The following is a 23,016-nucleotide window of genomic DNA, read 5'->3' as shown; positions in this document are numbered from 1 at the left end:
ATATAGTTCCTGCCATGATTCAATTTACAGCCCAGGAGGGGAGAGAAATCCTCCTTAAATGAGCCACCCAGAAAGCTTCTCCTAGGCCAGATGTCATTTGAAGGCCCAAAGGCCTGATGGAGGCACTAACCATTTCAGTTGATTTTCTTTGATATTCAGTAATCTGAAAAAAGAAGCATCACCATCAAAAAGAAATGAAGATCTTGGAAAAAGAAAAACTGTCCCTCCCAGATCTCTCCACCATGGTTATGTAGCATTTCCAGGTTGCCATTCTTTAGGACTTGAAATCCACCTCCACCTGTGGTGGCAAGACCCTACACTTGCCCTCAATGATTGCCCCTTCATGTACATATCCTGCTGCTATGAACTGAATGTTTGTGTCCTCTCAAGATTTATATATGGAAGCCCTAATTCCCAATGGGATGACATCTGTAAGTGGGGCCTTTGAGAGGTGATTAGGTCCTGAGAGTGGGGCCCTCATGAATGGGATTAGTGCTCTTACAGGAAATAAGAGAGCAATAATCTATCTCTCCCCCATGTAAGGCTATGGCAAAAATGCATCCATCTGCAAACAAAGAAGAGGGCCCTCACCAGAAGCCAAATCAGCCAGCACCTTGTTCTTGGATTTCTCAGCCTCCAGATTCATGAGAAAAAAATTCTGTTAAGTCACCCAATCTATGGTATTTGTTATAGCAGCCCAAGCGGACTAAAACAACTGCATAACAACCATGAACATCATGAGATACCACTCTCATGACTATCTTATATTACGTATTAAGAGGAAGATTATCTTGGGAGAGCCTGGCCTAATAAAGTAAGTTTATTAAAAGCAGAGTTTTCTCCAGCTGGTCATAGAGGAGCATGTCAGAGATTTGAAGTCTGAGAAGGATTCAACACACCATTACTGCTTTGAAGATAAACGGGGACACATGGCAAGGAATGTGGGTGGCCCTATGAGCTGAAGGTGGTCCCTGACTGATAGCCAGCAAGGAAACAAGGACTCTAGTACTACAAGCACATGAGATAGACTCTACCAACAACCTAAATGACTTTAAAAGCAAATATTTCTCCAGAGCCTCCAGTCAAGAACTCAGCCTGGCTGACATCTTCATATCAGCCTTGAGATAATTTGAGCAGAGAATTCAAGTTAAGCCACATCTGGATGTCTAACACACAGAATTGTGAGTTAGTAAATAAATGTTATTTTAAGAAAAAGAAAGGGAAACAGAAAGTAGTGAAGACATAGCAAGAGAAACTATTCACAATTAAAACCAGAAGAAATACTCAAAGAAATGAACAGCGTATCACTTTGAACAGGAGCTGTAGGGCAACCCCAAGAGGCCTAATATATGTGTAATTGGAGTCCCTGAAGAGGAAGAATTAGGACTGAAAATATTTCAAGAAACAATGGGCAAAACACCCTAAATTTGATGAAAACCATATAAAACAGATCCAAAAATTTCAACAAACTTCAAGCACAAAAACATGAAGAAAACAATATCAAGGCATATTGTAATCAAACTGTTCAAAACCATGAAAAAGAGAACATCTTTAAGGCAGCCAGAGAAAACAGACACATTACGTACAAAGACCCAAAGATAAGAACAGCAGATTTTCCATTAGAAACCATTCAAGCTAGAAATCACTAAAACAGCATCTTTAAATATTTAAAGGAAAAAAATGCCAACTTGGATTCTGAACAAAGCAAAAATATTTATCAAAAGTATAGGTGAACAAAAACCAAAAGAATTGACAACCAGCAAACCTCCACTACAATAAATGTTAAAAGAAGTCCTTCAGGCAGAAGAAAAAGGATACCAGATTAAAATGAGGATCTGCACAAAGAAATAAAGAATATTAAAAATGGCAATTAAATGAGTATTTCAAAAGACTTTTTCTTATTTAAATTTATTTAAAAGAAAACTGAGTGTTAAAAATCAATAATAACAATGTAGTATAGATTCATAATATATCTAGAAGTAAAATATCTAATAACAATAGCACAAATGCCAGGAGAGACATAGAAATATGCTTTTGTAAGATTCTTACACCATATACAAAGTGATATAATATCACTTGAAGCTAGAATGTTAATTCTAGCTAATTGTTTATCTGATATAAAGTCTGTTATATCAGACTTTAAACAATCAGACTTTATTGTTTAAAGTCTAGAGAAGCAGACTGTAAAGCAAAAGCAATTAAAAAAGACAAAGAGGAAGATTATATAATGATAAAAGGACTAGTCCAACAGGAAAATATCACAACCCTAAATATATATATATATATATCTAACACTGGAGCTCCCAAATTTATAAAACAATTACTACTAAACCTAAAAAAAATGACATATGACATAGACTGCAATAAAATAATAGTAGGAGACTTCAGTACCCCACTGACAGCACTAGACAGGTCATCAAGACAGAAAGTCAACAAAGCAACAATGGACTTAAACTATACCCTAGAACAAATGGACTTAACAGATATTTACAGAACATTCTACCCAACAACTACAGAATGTACATTCATCAGCACATGGAACATTCTTCAAAATAGAGCATATGATAGGCCACAAAAGAAGTCTCGATAAACTTCAGAAAATTGAAATTATATCAAGTACTCTCTCAAACTACAGTGAAATAAAACTGGAAATCAATTCGAAAAGGAACCCTCAAAAGTAGGCAAATATATAGAAATTAAACAACCTGCTCTTGAAAGATTGTTGCATCAATAATGAAATCAAGATAGAAATTAAAAAATTATTTCAACTGAATAATAGTGACACAACCTATGAAAAGCTTTGGGATACAGCAAAAGCAGTGCCTGCATCAAAAAATTGGAAAAAGGACAAACAGACAATCTAAGGTCACACCTCAAGAAACTAGAGAAACAAGAACAAACCAAACCCAAACCCAGCAGAAGAAAAGAACTAACAAAGATCAGAGCAGAACTAAATACAATTGTAAGAAAAAATAATACAAAAGATAAATGAAACAAAAGCTAGGTCTTTGAAAAGATAGACAAAATTGATAGACCATTAGCAAGATTAGCCAAGAAAAGAAGAGGGAAGATCCAAATAAACTCGATTAGAAACAAAACAGGGGATATTATAACTGCTACCACAGAAATACGAAAGATCATTCCAGGCTACTATGAACACCTTTACATGCACATAGTAGAAAATCTAGAGGAGATAAATAAGTTCCTGGAAATATACAACATTCCTAGATTAAACCACAATGAAATTAAATTCCGAACAGACCAGTAATAAGCAGCAAGACTGAAATGATAATAAAAAAAATTGCCAACAAGAAAAAGTCCAGGACCAGACGAGTTCACAGTTGAATTCTATGAGACCTTCAAAGAAGAACTGGTACAAATCCTACTGACACTAATTCAAAAGACAGACAAAGAGGGAATCCTCCCTAAATCGTTCTATGAAGCCAGTATCACCCTAATACTAAAACCAGGAAAGAACATCACAAAAAAGAAACATTACAGACCAATCTCCCTGATGAACGTAGATACAAAAATCCTCAACAAAATACTAGCTAATGGAATCAAACAGCATAGAGAAAAGGTAATCCTCCCTGATCAAGTGCATTTCATAGTAGGCATGCAGCGGTGGTTTAACATAAGCAAGTTAATAAATGTGATATACGACATAAACAGAATTAAAAACAAAAATAACATGATCATCTCAATAGACAGAGAAAAAGCATTTGACAAAATCCACCATCCCTTTATGATTAAAACCCTCAGCAAAATCAGCACAGAAAGGACATACTTTAAGGTAATAAAAGCCATCTATGACAACCCCACAGCCAACATTATACTGAATGGGGAAAAGCTAAAAGCATTCCCTCTGAGAACTGGAACAAGTCAAGGATGCCCACTTTCACCACTTCTCTTCAACATAGTACTGGAAGTCCAAACCAGAGCAATCAGACAAGTGAAAGAAATAAAACGCATCCAAATCAGTAAAGACAAAGTCAAACTGTCACTGTTCACCAATGATATAATGGTGTACCTAGAAAACCCTAAAGCCTCATCCTAAAAGCTCTTAGAACTGATAAATGAATTCAGCAATGTTTCAGGATACAAAATCAATATACACAGATCAGTAGCACTGCTATACACCAACAGCAACCAAGCTGAAAATCAAATCAAGAACTCAACCCCTTTTACAACAGCTGCAAAACAAACAAACAAATAAACACAAGAGAACATTCAGGAGTATATTACACCTAACCAAAGAGGTGAAAGACCTCTACCAGGAAAACTACAAAACACTGCCGAAAAAAATCACAGATGACACAAACAAATGGAAACATATGCCATGCTCATGGATGGGTAGAATCAATATTGTAAAAATGACCACACTGCCAAAAGCAATCTACAAATTCAAGGCAATTTCCATCAATATACCACCATCATTCTTCACAGAACTAGAACAATTCTAAAATTCATATAGAACCAAAAAAGAATCCACATACCCAAAGTAAGGCTAAGCAAAAAGAACAAATCTGGAGGCATCACATTACCTGACTTCAAACTATACCATAAGGCTAAAGTTACCAAAACAGTATGGTGCTGGTATGAAAATAGGCTCATAGACCAATGGAACAGAATAAAGAACCCAGAAATAAAGCCAAATACCTACAACCAACTGATCTTCAATAACGCAAACAAAAACATAAACTGGAGAAAGCACACCGTATTCAACAAATGGTGCTGGGATAATTGGCAAGAAGAATGAAATTGGACCTTCATCTCTCACATTATTAAAAAATTAACTCAAGATGGATCAAAGACTTAAATCTAAGACCTGAAACCACAAATATTCTAGAAGATAACATCGGAAAAACCCTTCTAGACATTATCGTAGGCAAGGATTTTATGACCACGAACCCAAAAGCAAATGCAATAAAAATAGAGATAAATAGCTGGGACTTAATTCAACTAAAAAGCTTCTGCACAGTAAAAGCAATAATCAGCAGAGTAAACAGACAACCCACAGAGTGGGAGAAAATCTTTGCAAACTACGCATCTGACAAAGGACTAATATCCAAAATCTATGAGCAAGTCAAACAAATCAGCAAGAAAAAAACAAATAATCCCATCAAAAAGTAGACTAAAGAAATGAATAGACAATTCTCAAATATACAAATAGCCAACAAACATATGAAAAAAATGATCATCATTACTAATTATCAGGGAGATGCAAATCAAAACCACAATGTGATACCACCTTACTCCTGCAAGAATGACCATAATCAAAAAATCAAAAAATAATAGATGTTGGTGTGGATGTGGTGAAAAGGGAACACTTCTATACTGCGGGTGAGAATGTAAACTAGTACAAATCACTATAGAAAACAGTGGGGAGACTCTTTAAAGAACTAAAAGTAGAACTACCATTTGATCCAGCAATACCCTACTGGGTATCTACCCAGAGGAAAAGAAATCATTATACAACATACTTGCACACACGTTTATAATAGCAGAATTTGCAATTGCAAAAATATGGAATCAGCCCAAATGCCCATCAATTAACGAGTGAATAAAGACAATGTGGTACAAATGTACTATGAAATACTAATGAGCCTTAAAAAGGAATGAAATAATGGCATTCGCAGCAACCTGGATGAAGTTGGAGACCATTACTCTAAGCGAAGTAACTCAGGAATGGAAAAGTAAACATCATATGTTCTCACTCATAAGTGGGAGCTAAGCTATGAGGATGCAAAGGCATAAGAATGATACAATGGACTTTGGGGACTTGGGGAATGGGTGGGAGGTGAGTGAGGGATGAAAGATTACACATCAGGTGCAGTGTACACTGCTTGAATAATGGGTGCACCAAAACCTCAGAAATCACCACTAAAGAACTTATACATATAACCAAACATCACCTTTCCCCCAAAAACTACCGAAATAATATTTCAAAAATAAAGAGAAATTAAACGAGAGAAATGACATTAGTGTTCACAGACAGACAATCTATTCATGGATGTAGGAAGGCTGGAAATTATGGGAAATCCACATAAAATCAACATTGCCTGTGCTAAAACAAACCTTGATGACTCCATTTTCTTAAGAGCAAAATTGCAAAAAGTGACATTAACATCCATCCTAGAAGAATGAAACACACATCACCTTTACTGATATGAGTAAATGATTTGTTTTTCCTTGAAAGAGTATCCAAGTGTATTGTGTTCATTTTCACACTGATCAAAGACAGCACCCTTCTGTCAACAGGCATCTGCAGTTTTCAGGACCTGGCAGAAATTCTATCTTCTACCTTTAAAGGTCAGGCACAAAAGTAGAGGCAGCTGCTAGGCCCCTCTGCCCAGAGCCAAGTGACTGGGACCATCAGTGGGAAGGATAGAAGCTTGAGCTTCCCCGGTCCCCCAGATCGTCTGGGTGCTGCCCTCCCCCGCTGCAGCTGCGCCCTGTGACGTCCGATTCCGTGACGCGCCGGCCTAGCCCTTGTGGGACCCTATGGCCAGAGGGTGCCCGGCGCACGATGCTTTGCACAGTTTCTGGCGTCCTGATTCCAATGGTCACCAAGCTCTGCACACTTGGCCCCAGCCGCAGACTTCGGAAACTTCTGGAAGCCTAATTTCTAAGGGAAGGTCCCTACCACTGCACTGTTGTCATGGGCAGCTACCTGAGCTGGCTCCTGGGCTGGCCCCGGGCCAGGGTGCTGCCCCGAGCCCAGAAGCACCAGGATATGCGGTCCAGGCCCGTCCTCCGCTCCAAGGTCGAGGACCGCTACAAAGTCCTCTATGTCAATGGGAAGCACTGGGTCCGCACCCGGCCCCTCCCCAAGGCTCCTCCTGGCTGGGACTATCCAGCATCCAGAGAGAGATGGTCCCAAGGGGCCCGGAGGCGCTTTCCCAACAGCCCACCACTCCTGAGCATCACTGGGCCAGACTTTTCCGAGGCTCACCTGGCCTACATGAAGTGGTGGCTTTGGAAGGCCCGGCACCCAAGGCCGGCCCGCAGCCTGGTGGTCGAGCTTGGTGAGGGAGGGGCAATTCCTGAGGCTTGAGTAGTTGGTTTTCCCCTTACAGTGTAAACAAAGCCACCGGAAAGTTCGAGCAGGGCGGAGCCCCGCAGCACCCCAAAGTGGCTGTAACCAGACTGCCTCTCTAGATTCCTCCCGTCTGGGCAGGACATCTCTGAAAGAAAGGCAGCAGCCCCAGTAAGGGGCTTATAGATAAAACTCCCATCTCCCTGGGACAGGGCACCCTGGAGGATGGGGCGGCTGTGGGCGCAGCTTCAGCAGACTTAAACATTCCTGCCTGTCGGCTCTGAAGAGAGCAGTGGATCTCCCAGCACAGCGCTGGAGCTCTGCTAAGGGTCAGACTGCCTCCTCAAGTGGGTCCCTGAACTCCATGCCTCCTGACTGGGAGACACCTCCCAGCAGGGGCAGACAGACACCTCATACATGAGAGCTCCGGCTGGCATCTGGAGGGTGACCCTCTGGGACAAAGCTTCCAGAGGAAGGAGCAGGCAGCAATCTTTGCTGTTCTGCAGCCTCCACTGGTGATACCCAGGCTAATAGGGTCTGGAGTGGACCTCCAGCAAACTCTAGCAGACCTGCAGAGGAGGACCCTGACTGATAGAAGGAAAACTAACAAACAGAATGCAATAATATCAACATCAACAAAAAGGATGCCCATGCAAAATCAGTAACATCAACATCAACAAAAAAGATGCCCCATCTGAAGATCACCAACATCAAATAACAAAGGTAGATAAATCCATGAAGATGAGGGAAAACCAGCACAAAAAGGCAGAAAATTCCAAACACCAGAACGCCTCTTGTCTTCCAAAGGATCATAACTCCTTGCCAGCAGGGGAGAAAAACTGGATGGAGAATGAATTTGATGAATTCACAGAAGCAGGCTTCAAAACGTGGGTAACAACCAACTCTTCTGAGCTAAAGGAGCATGTTCTAACCCAATGCAAGGAAGCTAAGCACCTTGAAAAAAGGTTAGATGAATTGCTAACTAGAATAACCAGTCTAGAGAAGAACATAAATGACCTGATGGAGCTGAAAACACAGCATGAAAACTTCGTGAAGAATACACAAGTATCAATAGCTGAATCGATCAAGTGGAAGAAAGGATATCAGAGATTGAAGACCAACTTAATGAAATAAAGCATGAAGACAACATTAGAGAAAAAAGAATGAAAAGGAATGAACAAAGCCTCGAAGAAATATGGGACCATGTGAAAAGACCAAACCTACATTTGATTGGTGTACCTGAAAATGACGAGGAGAATGGAACTGAGTTGGAAAACACACTTCAGGATATTATCCAGGAGAACTTCCCCAACCTATCAAGACAGGCCAATATTCAATTTCAGGAAATACTCAGAACACCACAAAGATACTCCTCAAGAAGAGCAACCCCAAGACACATAATCATATGATTCACCAAGGTTGAAATGAAGGAAAAAATGTTAAGGGAAGCCAGAGAGAAAGGTTGGGTTACCCACAAAGGGAAGTCCATCAGCTTAACAGTGGATCTCTCAGCAGAAACTCTACAAGCCAGAAGAGAGTGGGGGCCAATATTCAACATTCTTAAAGAAAAGAATTTTCAACCCAGAACTTCATATCCAGCCAAACTAAACTTCATAAGCGAAGGAGAAATAAAATCCTTGACAGACAAGCAAATGCTGAGAGATTGTATCACCACCAGGCCTGCCTTACAAGAGCTCCTGAAGGAAGCACTAAATTTGGAAAGGAATAATCAGTACCAGTCACTTCAAAAACATACCAAATTGTAATTACCATCAACACTATGAAGAAACTGCATCAACTAACAGGCAAAATAACCAGCCAGCATCATAATGACAGGATCAAATTCACACATAACAATATTAACCTTAAATGTAAACGGGGTAAACACCCCACTTAAAAGACACAGACTGGCAAATTCGATAAAGAATCAAGACCCATCAGTGTGCTGTATTCAGGAGACCCATCTCACGTGTAAAGACACACATAGGCCCAAAATAAAGGGACGGAGGAATATTTACCAAGCAAACGGAAACCAAAAAAAAAGACAACGGTTGCAATCCTAATCTCTGATAAAACAGACTTTAAACCAACAAAGATCAAAAAAGATAAAAAATGGCATTACATAATGGTAAAGGGATCAATGCAACAAGAAGAGCTAACTATCCTAAATATATATGCACCCAATACAGGAGCACCCAGATTCATAAAGCAAGTTCTTAGAGACCTACAAAGAGACTTAGACTCCCACACAATAATAGTGGGACACTTTAACACCCCACTGTCAATATTAGACAGATCAACGAGACAAAATTAACAAGGATATTCAGGATTTGAACTCAGCTCTGGACCAAGCCAACTTAACAGACATCTACAGAACTCTCCACCCCAATCTGATAGAATATACATTCTTCTCAGCACCATGTCACACTTACTCTAAAATTGACCACATAATTGTAAGGAGGTTAGTTTTAATGTAAACAAATCTGTCCTTGTTTACCTTTGAGATTTGGGCTAAAACATGGTAAATTTACAATACATAATTATCAAAAAGTGCAACTGTTTCTTCTTCGCCACAGCTTTCTGAATTTGAGTCTTAGGTGACTATCACTCCCTTCCGTCAGAGGACTTTTTGTAATGGAGGAACAAACTGAGAGTGGCCTTGGGAAGGTACTCACAGTGCCTCCATGTGGAATCTTAGCTGTTGGGTTTTTCTTTTCTTTTTCTCTTTTTTTTTTTTTTTTTGAGACAGTCTCACTCTGTGGCCCAGGCTGGAGTGCAGTGGTGAGATCTCGGCTCACTGTAGCCTCTGTCTCTTGGGTTCAAGCGACTCTCATGCCTCAGCCTCCAGAGTAGCTGGGATTACAGGCACACACCACCAAGTCCAGCTAATTTTTGTATTTTTAGTAGAGATGGGGTTTCCACATGTTGCCAGGCTGGTCTCAAACTCCTGGCCTCCAGCGATCCATCCACCTCAGTCTCCCAAAGTGCTGGGATTACAGTCGTGAGCCACCACGCCAAGCCTGGTTTTTCTTTTTCTTTGTTATTCCAGAAGTTATTTTTTATTCCAGGTATTTCTCTTCATTTCCTGGGACAGTCTGAAAGTTAAGCCTCCTAGATCTCAAGTTAAGGGAAACTATCAATAGTGTTTGGTGGATAATGGCTTTGGCTCTGTGTTCAGTGAACCATCTAAGTCTCTTGTGAAATAAAAAGAAAACAGGGATTGAGGAGCAAGGGAATATCTCTGAGGACAACATGAAGAAAAATGGAAAGGTTTCAGCAGAAAGAAAAGAAGAGAATTAATGAGGCATATTGCCAAAGTTGAAGATGGAGGCACCAGGGATTCTAGCAAAGCTGTCTGACAAGGGAAAGGGCCTGCTGCCTGCAGTCGGCCAAGTGACCAGGCCAAGCCAAGAGCTACTGGCCTGGCTCAAGGGCTCAGGGGCCAAGGGAGCTGAGTCCTTGCCCTCTAAAGCTCCCTGGTCTCCAAATTAAGAACCTCTCATTGTCCCAGAGCCTCTGGCAGGTGATCCCCCCAACAGCGCTAAGAAGGCATGTGACATCTTCCATGCCCTGTAGGAGTGATACCCATCAGTGTTACTAGTTTTGCTGGGTGTCCAATGATCAACCATGGGAACATACATTGTTCTCTAAATTAAGACACCCACAAACCCAAGGAAAAGTGTTTGAGTCCTGAAGGAGTAGGATGGAGGCAGCCCCTCATATGTGTACTTCTAGGACTGAACTGAGTTTGAAGAAGTGACACCCTTATTACAAAAATGTGTAAATATGAATGAGCCAGCCTCAGAAGAATTTGATCTGCCTGTCTGTATCACAATGGTATTTTTATGCAGTAGTATAGTCTTAAAACCTTGACTGTTGCAAAACAAACTCAACTAAGATTATTTTTATAACTTTGAAGTTTTTCCATATTTTGTGCATAAAGTAAAACTGTGAACATTTGTCACATCACACTATTTCAAATGTGCATAATTCAAGTTCACATCAAATTTATAACATCCTGATGAAGGTGCAGTGGTGGGGGACAGCAATGGTAGCTTGGTGAAGGACAGCATCACAGCTTTGAATATCATCTCTCTGCCTACAGATAACGCTTTTATATCTCTAGCCAGGTCCTGTCCTCTAAACTCCAGTCCCATAAATCCCATGCTGTATCTTGCCGGATGACCAAAGACATTTCAACTTTCTCATGTCCTTGCTTGACTCTTATCTGCCTTTCTAAACGCACTTCTCTATGTGGCAACTCCATTCTTCCAGTTGCTCAGGCCAGAAACCCGGAGTTCTCCTCCATGGCTTTCTCTCTTGCAGCCCATGCCCAGTGAGTCAGGAACTTCTTTGGCTCTACCTTCTCTCTGTCTCAACACCAAATGGACCAAGGCCCTAAACAGTTATGACATTAACCCCTTAGGACCTACATACTCCAAAATATTTACTCTTTGGCCCTTGACAGAAAACAACTTCTGAGCCTTGTTTTACAGGGTGTATTAGAGAAGCAAGAAATTATGAAAAGCTGGATGGTAGTAACAAGGGCCATCAGTTTAAAGGTGACATGAAGGATGACAGTTGCACACAGATGAGTTTCACAAATGTCTGCATCTACAGACATATGGAAGAACAGAAAAAGGCTCTCCTTAAAGGATGAAAGGCATTCGTATTTTAGACAATTATCACCATCTTACATGATGACTATCTAAACGTACAGCAGGAAAAGGCAGAAACTGTTGGATCGGTTACCTGAAGGATCGGAACTGTAGAGACTGGTGGCTGTTGTTATGGGTCCTGGTGGGTGGATGGCGCTCGCTGAAGACCTCTGACTTGCAATCAGAATCCTGCTCTTTGCAGATGGTAAACGGGACATTGCACCCAATCCTAGCTGGGGCTTAAGGAGCATGGCTGACCGATAGAAAGTTGGAGGGACTTCATAATGAGCATAGGGAGGAGAACAAAACTCTTCTTTTCCAGGGTGGTCTGTAACCTATGATAAATGAACAAAAACTCAATCAGAGACCTTCACATCATAGTGTGAGTTCTATACAGGACCACGAGACCGAGGCTGAACCAATGACCACTCTGGTACCACTTAGCTGCTTGATCACAAGTCCCCTACCTTCCCAGGGCCACAGTGTCTTCATCTCCTGATTGACAACACACTGGATGATCTCTCAGGTCTCTTCCAGTTCTACTACTCTAGAATCTATAGTTCACTGGGGTTAAAAAGAACTCACTGGATAAGATTTTTTTAATTCCACTGTTACAAAATCACTAGAATCTGAGTGAGTAGCCAAACTATAAATGTCAATAAAGCAAAGAAAGCATTTAGCAAATATTCATAAAATTATGAAAGTTTTATTATACCTGTGGGGAAAAAGTTGTAATTTGTATGATAACCTAGTCTTAGACTCACTAGGTAAACTGTGTCCATTTATATTAGATCTTTACTGGGCTACTTAGGAAGCAAAAAATTGCATTGTTAATAAAGGAGGAAACATTTTCCAGAAAAATAGGGAAGTTAATGGAAAATGTATTTTCAGATCTGTACTATGTGTTTACCTAGTTAAAAACCTGAGCCTGAGTTATCTCCTCTGGTCATCTGCCCTAGTAAGGCGATGCTCCCAGGAAGGTTTGAGCAAGTTTCACCAGAATGGAAGTTCTAGGGCACAATCTCATCAACCGCTGACTTCATAGCACCAAAAACAATGTCTAGCACATAGCTAAAGTCAATAAATATTTATTGAAGAATCATGTTTCCATTTTTTCCTATGTTTAATAATAACATAACGTTACTGTCACTTTCTCCTGTAGCTAGCAGTTTGGCCTAGAATACAACCTGTGGGCAGTACCTTTTATATATGCAATTCTGTACTCACTAAGTCTGTTCATATTATCAGTGTTTTATTAATACTAAACAGGAAAAAAAGAGAGAGAACTAAATAATCTATTCCTTTAAGTTACAATAAAAAATTGTGCTAAGCCATGCATGAAAAGATACATCTGTTAATTAACTCGGTTCTAAATCACAGCACATTTTATGTGTCAAACTTATATCTCAGGAATCATAAGCATTTAACAGTATTCTTTAATAGGGGCTATAAAAGCTTTGATCCAAGTTGTTGAAGAGATAAACCCTTAAATTGATACTCATTTAATGTTGAAATAGATACAAAGTCCTCCTTCAAATTGACATTGTAGAAACAAAAGATTAGGCCTTTAAAGTTTTATCATAATCACACTGTAAAATATGCATGACTGTTATAGTAGATAGATTGTCCTTGGCTACAGCAAATTATATTCCTATGAAAGAACATTCTACATCTGCACTCTGATAAATTTTTTACCATTCTCTACTTACTCTCACTATCAATCTCTGGTTTTTCTCATATATACCCTTTTTTAATTTTAGTTTCTAAATTTTGGGTTCCATTGCACATTGCTTTGAGCAGGTGCTCTTATGAAGAAATTAATATCATTTCCAAACTACATCTGTCAGGTTTTAGGATTGCAATATGCTGATCTTAGTAGTTACTCAGTGCCTTGAAACTGAGTTGTTTTTAGGGATTAAAATTCACCACATTCTCACTCAACAATGATCTTAAGGATTTCAGTAACTTCAATGCCTATCATTTTGTTGGGTAATTTGTTTCTGGTGAGATCACAAATTCTTTAAAAGGGGGAAAACTGAGCCTTTGATGTCTAGTCTGTGCATTTTTAATTAAACAAGGGAATCTACAAAAAGCTTCATACTCTTTTCCTTCATCTTTACTGACAGAATACAGCAGGTGATGCTGCACAGTCATAAAACAATGTTTGGAAACCCCAAACGTTGCTGTTCTCCTCCCTCCATCCCAATGGAGGGTTTTTAGAGAACTCACTTTGAAAGCAAACAAAAGAACCCTATGATTTCAAACAAACTCGTTAAGTCAAGGCATACGAACAAATACATTCTTACCAGGCTGTCCCTCTTCCTATTTGCCCTGCACTGTTCTCAATGGGATAGTGTGCCGTGGAGACAGAGGGTACAGGTGAAGGCTTTGTTAACAAGCCACTGGGATAGTGGTGGGGGAAGGGTGTCTGGGATGGTTAATTTTATGTGTCAACTTGGTTGGGTTGCAATACCCAGATATTTGGTCAAGCATTCTAGATGCTGCCATGAAAGTATTTCTTATATTAGATTAACATTTAAATCAGCAGACCTTGAATAAAGCAGCAGACCCTTCAGCATGTAGGTGAGTCTCATCTAATCAGTTGCAGGCTTTAATAAAAACAGATGGACTCCTCCTAAAGAAAAGGGGATTCTGCTAGTAAATCACCTTCAGACCCAAGCTGCAGCACCAACTCTACCCTAAGTCTCCAGGCTGCTGTCCTGCCCTGCAGATTTTTGACTTGCCAGCCTCTACAATCATGAGCCAATTTCTTAAAATCAATCAATCAATCAATCTCTCTCTATATATACATATAGATTATGTGGTGTACCCTCTCTATATATACATCTATATCTATGTCTCCACATATGAGATATATATATTGAAATATATACATAATATATATTGAAAGAGAGAGAGACATAAGTATAGATGTATATAGACCTGTGAACACACACCACACACACACACACACACACACACACACTTATTAGTTCTATTTGTCTGGCGAACCCCAATCGATGCAGTGCCCCCCAGAGATGAGTGGCAGCAGACAGTGAGGAAGGAGAGCAGCCCTGGATCACACCTCTGTACACTGCACGCACAGCGCCTCACTCCATCCTCTCAGCCAAGCCCCTTTCTTCCCACCTCCCTTTACCAAGTTGTTGGAGGGAGGGAGTGTCCATGAGACCTCAGGAGAGCCAGTGGCAGAGGGCACCTGTTTAGGTAAACATATTTAATACCCGGACATGACTAGATCCCAGATGATCTTGGAAGCCACTTCTGGAAGTTTTGAATGCCTGTGCTGTTCCTGCCAACTGGGAAAAGAGTTCCTCTCTCAGAAGAGTGCTTACTCTTGATTTTTCCACTTCTACCCATGCTATGTAACCAGCAGGGATCTGTCGATAAGGATGGAAGAGTCTGAAGCTGGTTTGAGTTTTTATTTTTAAGAGGTTCTCATTTTATTTAAAAAAAAATCTGGCTTCTATAACTGAAAAATACTTCCATTGCAACACATTATCAAAAATGTGTTCTCTTCCTAGAGATCAGACTGCAGCCAACCCACGATGAGCTTGGGGCACACTGGCAGAAGAAGTCGGCTTTTTTATCTCCCTGCACTGAGCTCAAACACAAGAGGGGGACTCGCTGGGTTACATCATGTCATAGCTGTAGCAGGTGGCCAAGGACCAGCCTGTTCCCCACTTTTGAGTAAAGAAGGTTACCACAGAAATGAGCCCAGCGCAACCTGAGAAGAGGCCTGGGTCTCGCTCTGATGATGGCAGAAAATGGTCCCCAGATACAGGGAGGGAAACTGACATTTCAAACGAACTTGTAAAGTCAAGGCCCAAAAACAAACAAATTCTTTCAAGAAGACTTTGGGATGCTCGAGGTGCGAGGCCATGATGCTCTCTCCACACCAGTGGGGTCTCTCTGAACCCCTCAGAACCGCGAAAGCCACACAATGTCCATACAACCCCATTTCCTTGAGTCTCGACGTGGTGCCTAGATAATGAAGTAGAGAAAATAGTTTGGGGAAAAATATGCATGTAATATATAAACTATTCTTGGAGGAAGCAGAACACCACAGAAAAGAAATATACAGGAAAATACAGAAGGGCACAAAGAAAGAATTACAGACAATGTGGGGTTTGGGCCTACATATCCAAATCAATTTCCCTCATGAGTTTGTTTTTATAGAGAAAAATCTAGGCTCTGGCTATGGTTTGGATATGGTTTGCTTGTCTCTGCCAACTCTTATGTTGAAATGTGATCTCCAATGTTGGAGGTGGGGTCTAGTGGGAGGTGTGTGGGCCATGGGGGCAGATGCCTCATGAATGGCTTGGTGCCCTCCTTTTGGTAATGAGCAAGTTCTTGCTCTATTAGTTCCCATGAGAGTTGGTCCTTAAAGAGAGGCCTGGCACCTCCTCCACTCCCCTCTTGCTCATCTCTCGCCACGTGATCAATGCACACGTGGTTTCCCCTTCTTCTTCCCCCTTGAGTGGAAGCAGCCTGAGGCCTCACCATAGGCAGATGCTGGTGCCATGCTTCCTCTCCAGCCTGCAGAACCATGAGCCAAATAAACCTCTTTTCCTTATAATTTACCCAGCCTCAGGTATTCTTTCATAGCAACACAAATGGACTGACAGGTCTCTTCATGGAAACTCTGCAGTGATTCCCTGCCTTATAGAAGAGCACAGCTTCAGAGCCTGACCCTGAGCCTCAGAGGCCCAGGTGGATGAATGTTTAGAAATTTGAGAATGACTCACTATAACTAAACTCAGAGACTGACGTAAAAATCCAGAAGGGCAATCTGTTCACTTTTAATCGGAGACCACTGCCTAAAGCCAGACTCAAGTGTCCTCTAGCCAGAACACATTCTCATTGCAGGGCACAGAGTAAGAAGCCACTTATAAACAAGATGCCATGCAGCCCTGCACAGCAAGACAAACCCCTGCCAAGCTGACTGGACCCCTGAATTCTCCAGCCAGAATCCTCTCTCTAGAGATGTGAGGTAGGAAGTCAGTTATAATCAGAGGCCTGTTGGCAGGCCCAGAGTCAGAACACAGGGAGCAAGCTGTGTGATTTGGTTGCTAAGGACCTGCGGCAAGGCAGCACAGCTGGTCGGCTTGTTGGGGCACCTCATCAGTGATTGCCTAAGTCAATGTCTGCTGCCGAGAATGGATTCAACTTTGTCTTTGTGCTAGATATGACAACTTTTGCTGTGATTGATGCATTCTTTAAATATGCCAATATATCTAACCAAGCTAGAGTCCAAATTTGGACTCAATCATCCTATCTCTAGAAACCCTTGGTACACTTTTGTTTGGTTCCAACACATATGGAGGTCATGACTCAGTTATCATTCAACATTTTTTGAGCACATACTTGTAACAAGCACATTCTAAATTCTGGGAACACAACGGGGAACAAAATATTGAAAACAATCCCTTCCCTCACGGAGTTTACATTATAGTCAATTCAGGAAAACTAAAAAAGTATTTATGGCAGGTGGAGGTAGGTGCTAGGAAGAAATAAATCAGAGAAAAGGGATTCAGAGAGAAGATGGGTGGCCTTCCCAAGGAGATAACATTGGAGCACAGACCTAAAGGAAGTGAGGGAGAGAGCCATCTGGATAACTGGGAGAACATTCCAAGCAGAGGGAGGTGCAAAGGTCCTGAAGCAGCAGAGTGAGAAAGGGAGAGTGGAAGGAGAGGAGGGCGGGTAGCTGATGGACCCCCAGTGAGCACATCCCATCCTAAAGGCAGAGCCATCCTACAGGCTCCAGCTTGTGTTCCAAGCAACCTGGGCAGCCCTGGAGGGTGTTAAAGACAGGATGATCTCATCCTGCCCTTTGTTTTTGAGACTGAGTCGCACTCTGTTGCCAGGCTGAAGTGCAGTGGTGTGGTCTCAGCTCACTGCAACCTCCACATCCTGGGTTCAAGCAATTCTCCTGCCTCAGCCTCCCGAGTTCCTGGGACTACAGGCACCACGCCACCACACCCAGCTAGTTTTTGTATTTTTAGTAGAGACGGGATTTCACCATGTTGGCCAGGAATGGTCTCGATCTCCTGACCTTGTGATCTGCCCATCTCGGCTTCCCAAATGCTGGGATTACAGGCGTGAGCCGCTGTCCTCGGCTCCTGCCTTACTTTTAACTGATCACTCAGCTGTCATGAAGAGACTCCTTCAGGAGACAAATCTCAGTTCTGAGGTCTCGAAGGATGACTCACCGTAGCTCCCAGGTACTAAAAAGGACAGCACAGTGCAGTCTGAAACTGCACAGGCCTGAGTGAGACTCTCAGAGCTCTCCTTCCTTTGTGGTGGGTGACTTAGAGCTCTCTGTCTGTCTCTGTATCTATACGGTGATAAAAACTGCAATACCGGCTGCGTGCGGTGGCTCACGCCTGTAATCCCAGCACTTTGGGAGGCCGAGGTGGGCAGATCACGAGGTCAGGAGATCAAGACCACGGTGAAACCCCGTCTCTACTAAAAATACAAAAAAGTAGCCGGGCGCGGTGGCGGGCGCCTGCAGTCCCAGGTACTAGGGAGGCTGAGGCAGGATGATGGCGTGAACCCAGAAAGTGGAGTTTCCAGTGAGCCGAGATCGTGCCACTGCACTCAAGCCTGGGCGACAGAGCGAGACTTCATCTCAAAAACAAAGAAAAAAACAAAAAAAAAATAAACAAACAAAAAACTGCAATACCAACCCTCAGGGAATTACTGCAAGGATTAGTGAAGATTAACAAAGATCAAACGCTGTATTATATGGGCCCAGTGCAGAGCTGGCCCTCAATTATATGTTAGTTGTAATTATTATTTTTATTTTAAAGAAAGAGTCCATGCCTAACACACCCTTTTCTGCTCATTTGCTGTTCTTCACGCGTGCGAATAAGAGATACTCCCAGGTAGAAAATACTCTCCATTGAGGAATGAGTCCGATCTATTTGAAGAACACAGTAATTTTGCATTCTTTCTTCCTTTAACCTGGCTTATATTATATTCACTTATTTAAACATGGAAGCCTATTTAATGCACACTCATCTAATTTCATATGAATTATAGCAAGTGAAATTTAAATGGGTCTCCTTAGATATTGGGTACATCTTATTAAGATAATCATACTCTTCTAGTTAAAAATGGTCATTTCTCTAGACAATCTCCTCTAGTCAAAAACTCCGTTTCTTCACAAGTGTATCCATGAAAATCTGTAATTCACTTAAAGAGGACATTTTACTTTCATAACTCATTGAAAATATGTCACAGATATTGGGACAGTCAACTTATAGACCATATCATAATGACATTCTCTTACCTCCTGCAAAAACTTTTCACTCATTTGACTGAAAGGATGTCCTGGGGGCTTGATTCCAGACACCATCAATCCGGAACTGAAGACCCTTGGCTTCTGCAGGTCTGGCTTGAATTTCTCATAGAGGTTGGCAGATGGCTTCAGGTCACCACCTGCTGCCTTCTCTTCGTGAGGAAGAGGCATGGTACACGTGGGTGGGGCATATGGAAGCCCCACTGGAACCAGCGAGGCATCCACCTGGCCCAGGGCCTGGGGATTCCTCCTGATGTAGGTGATGATCTTGGGCCTCACATGCTTGGGCTTGGGCATAATGATGGGCTTGGTTTCTGTCCTCTCCTCTGTTTTTTCCACCTGATAGTTCTCCATTCCCTCCTGCGAGGAAGGTGTGTCCTTGGAATGTGTGAAGACAGGCTTGGGGATCCCACTGGGGCAGGTGTTCTTGTCAGGCACTTTGGGGGACGTGTTCAACAAGCGTGCACTATCAGTAGGGGGTGGAACCACCAAGGGGGACCCCGCATCCATACCGAACACGCTAACATCTTGAAAACTGCTACTGGGTGTTGTAGGCTGGTGGGTCATGTTCACAGTTGTCTCTGGGTGGAGGGGTGCTGGAATATTGAGAACTGAATCTGCTCTTGCTGAGGTGCTTTCAATCTTATCCGCATTCTCTAGAAGGTTCCTGTTTTCAGCAACAGATGTGGTGACCTCTTTGCTTTCCCGTGCTTCTGAGCGGCCACTTTGAGGGTCCAGGGGCTCAGGCACCTCCATCTTGTTCTCTCCAACAGAAGGATTGAACGCCAAAACCATAACACTGTCCTTATTCCCACTGCCCAACCGCCTTTCCTCCTCAATGACATCCAAGGGCTTGCTGTCAGTCAGATTATTAGGAATAAAAGCCACATGACTGTCAGCTGGTGAAAAGCTGCTGGATGTCCTTTCACCCAACTTCCCACCTGCACATGGTGAAATTTTGCCAGTGGGCTGATTATCAGCCCCTCCTAAGGAAGCAGAGCCCTGTTTGGGGGTAGTGTGGAGAGAATCCTGCTCCCCTGGGTTGACTCCTCTCTTCTCTTCACAGTTGCCTCTTCCCACCCCAAGGTGGTGGAGGTCACTGTTCAGCAGATGGCCAAGTGCATCGGTGGCTTCCAGGTGTGCTTCCCCACATGGATCCCTTCCCTCCAAGGCTGACAGGTTCTCTTCCTTGTGGCATCCCAGATACCCTTCCTGGGCTGCCTTTCCCTCCTGTTCAACCCTCCTGGGAGGAACATATTTCAGATCCAGCTTGGCCTCTCCCTTTCCCTGACCTAATTGTGCTTCCGGCTTACTCGGGATTTCCTTCAATGCCAAAGTCAAATTCAGAGCAGGCTCTGGATGGGCAGAATGTGATGTGTGCTCACTGCACACCTGCAGTACATGTGCCCCCACTGTTTGGGTCTCTGAGGGAGTGCTCTGCTTGCTTTCTGAGGTAGATGGTTTAGGATGACGCACACTCTTTCCCTCTGAGGTACTGTCAGTTGCAGGGAAAGCTGCCGGGACAGCGTGGTCTGGCAATGTCTTCTGTGGCCCCTCCCCACCCCCAGGTACCTGACCCCATGCTTCCCGGGAGTCGAGGGATAGAGGCTGTGGATGCTGCGGAGTCAGGCTCCCGACTGCAGCTACAGAGCTGCTTGCTCTTTCCAAAGAATGCCTCCTCAGTTCCTCATTGTCGAGGGTCTTTGCCAATTTATCCTTGGGAACATGCCGGGGAATTTCAGCATCCCTTTTAGCCAAAACGTCTAGACTGGCCTCACCCATCACATTCCTCCAACTCGACAGACTTGGTCCCTGAATACTCCACGGGGTCTGCAGGCTATCTGTGCCTCTCTCCACTGTGTGCTCTTCATTGAGTTCCCTCTGAATGGCTGAAGAAAGTCTAAAATCTTTCAGGCTGGCAGAGCCAGCCTGAGAGCCTTTCCCAAAGCCCTGAAGTTGGTGAAATTCCTTATGGAAATGGGTACGGTTTTCTGGCTCACTTGAATTTGTATTTCCAATTTCATCTCCCAGGTCACATGTCTTGGACTCGTCATGAGAGGAGCTGACCTCCAACATGATTTGATTGGCATTCGTATCTCCCAGACTTAAGATGCTCTCATTATTATTTCTTGCTGCATTTCTGTTGTCCCGCAGCTGAGTGTAACATGATTTCTTAGGAGCCACTGGGACGCTCATTGTCAATCCTTTGGTGGGGCTGCTTGCCATGCAGTCCTACTTAATGGAAATGGGCTGCCTTCAAGCTGCAATCAGATTAAGAGGAAATTCTCAAGCTGCTTGTTCTCCCCTGACAATGTCACCTTGCGACACTGCTTTAATCATTCTCAGAACAGCTTGAAAACCAAGCATTGTCTTGATATACAGCAGGAAGACTTATCTGTTAGGTTCCTGCTGAATGAGAGCCAATCAGTCCATGAGACCTAGAGAGAAATAAAAATACATTCACATTAGATTGACAAACAGAACTTCTTAGGAGGAAAAAAGTGGTAAACACAGATTTATTCGTCTTTTCTATACTATTATTTCATTCAATCAATAGTTTTCTCAAAAACCTTTCTGATCAGGGCTCCTCCTGGCCAAATACGGACAAAAATTAAACATCAAAATGTTTAATGTTAGAAATGGATTATAAATACATGTGAAATATTAAATCTAAATTTTAAACATCCACAAGTCTATACTGATACTGATTTAAAAGGATGGGGGAGAAGTAAAGGCTCTTCTTTACAGAAGAATATCAACGAATGTAGAAAAAAATTATAGAATTTGAAAAAATCACTATTTTGCAATCGCTACATTCATAATTATCTTACACAAGGGACGCCAAAGGTACAAACGTTGGGTAAAAGATTGTTGGGGAACAAGATATTCGTAGATGCTTAAAGTATCTTCCCCCAGGCTACTTTATTTCTTACAAAACGAAAATTTTATCTTTACAATGGAGAGATCTGGTAGACACCACATTAACCACGTGATCAAATTTAACATCACTAGTAATGAAACTGACATTACAGACTCCTGATATTAGTTAGTTCTCAGGGCCACACATCACCTATGCAGTAGTTAATGTTCAACCAGAATTTAACCATGAGACAATAATCTGGCAAATTTAAATTGAGGTATGTATTACAAAATAACTGGCCTAACTGGTCCCAAAAAATGTCAGCGGAGCCTGGATTTTCAAAACATGTTAGCAAAGGATATTATTAGGACAATGAGAGATTTAAATATGGACTGTATATAAGGTACAGGTATTTTATAATTAATTTTCTTGGGTGTGTAATCATGCTATAATTATGCCAGAGATTAATTTGGTTCTTGAAATATACATGCTTTAGAATTCAGAGGTAGTATGTCATGATTTTTCTAACTTATTCTCAAATGATTCGACCAAGAAAAACGTGTATGTATGTGTGTGCGCATATGAGAAGGAGAAAGAGTAAAAGAGAGAAACTGGCAAAAAACCATTTGAAAATCTAGGTAATAATTCTATTACATCTGCAACTTTTCTATAGGTTTGAAATTTTCCAAAATAAAAACTTGGGGGAAATGCTTTACTCTGGCCTTCGAGGCCTGCATGATCAGGCCCTGAACACCTTTCTGGCCTCAACCCCACCTCACCCTCTGCTCTGCAGGCTGCAGCCACATTGGCCTCATTCCTCACAGTACCATGTTCATTACTCTCTGCCTCAGGGCCTTTGTGCATACTCTTCCATCTGCACGGAATGTGGAACCCTCCCCCAACCTCATCTTACAAGTCCTCTGCATCCTTCAATATGCAACATAACTACCACTTCCTCCAGGAAGCGTTCCTCACTAGGTCATCCTATAATGATGAATTTGTAGTATCCTGTATTTTCACTTTGAAGAATTAAAAAAAGACTTTCAGATTTGCTAGACACTGAAAATAAATATTGTCTAATACCTGGCATACATATTAGGCACTTATTATGTATTTGCAGCACAAATGAATGAATAAA

The 23,016-nt window shown here is 41.9% G+C and overlaps 1 protein-coding gene across 9 annotated transcripts in view; it reads right to left on the bottom strand.

Annotated features, from left to right (window-relative positions):
• MTUS2 (microtubule associated scaffold protein 2) overlaps positions 1-23,016 on the bottom strand; it is a 694,372-nt gene that overhangs the window by 466,263 nt on the left and 205,093 nt on the right. For all 9 annotated transcript variants that reach the window (XM_055359741.2, XM_055359737.2, XM_063697237.1 and 6 more), the window contains 2 exons: positions 19,010-21,456; positions 11,792-12,032 (listed from right to left, as the gene is read on the bottom strand). In XM_055359741.2, coding sequence (XP_055215716.1) covers positions 11,792-12,032; positions 19,010-21,244 — 2,476 coding nt within the window. In that variant the 5' untranslated portion in view covers positions 21,245-21,456. The remainder of the gene's footprint in view (positions 1-11,791; positions 12,033-19,009; positions 21,457-23,016) is intronic.

The sequence above is a fragment of the Gorilla gorilla genome, chromosome 14 (genome assembly GCF_029281585.2).
Source record: "Gorilla gorilla gorilla isolate KB3781 chromosome 14, NHGRI_mGorGor1-v2.1_pri, whole genome shotgun sequence".
NCBI lineage: Eukaryota > Metazoa > Chordata > Mammalia > Primates > Hominidae > Gorilla > Gorilla gorilla.
This window is presented reverse-complemented; position numbering and strand designations above follow the sequence as displayed.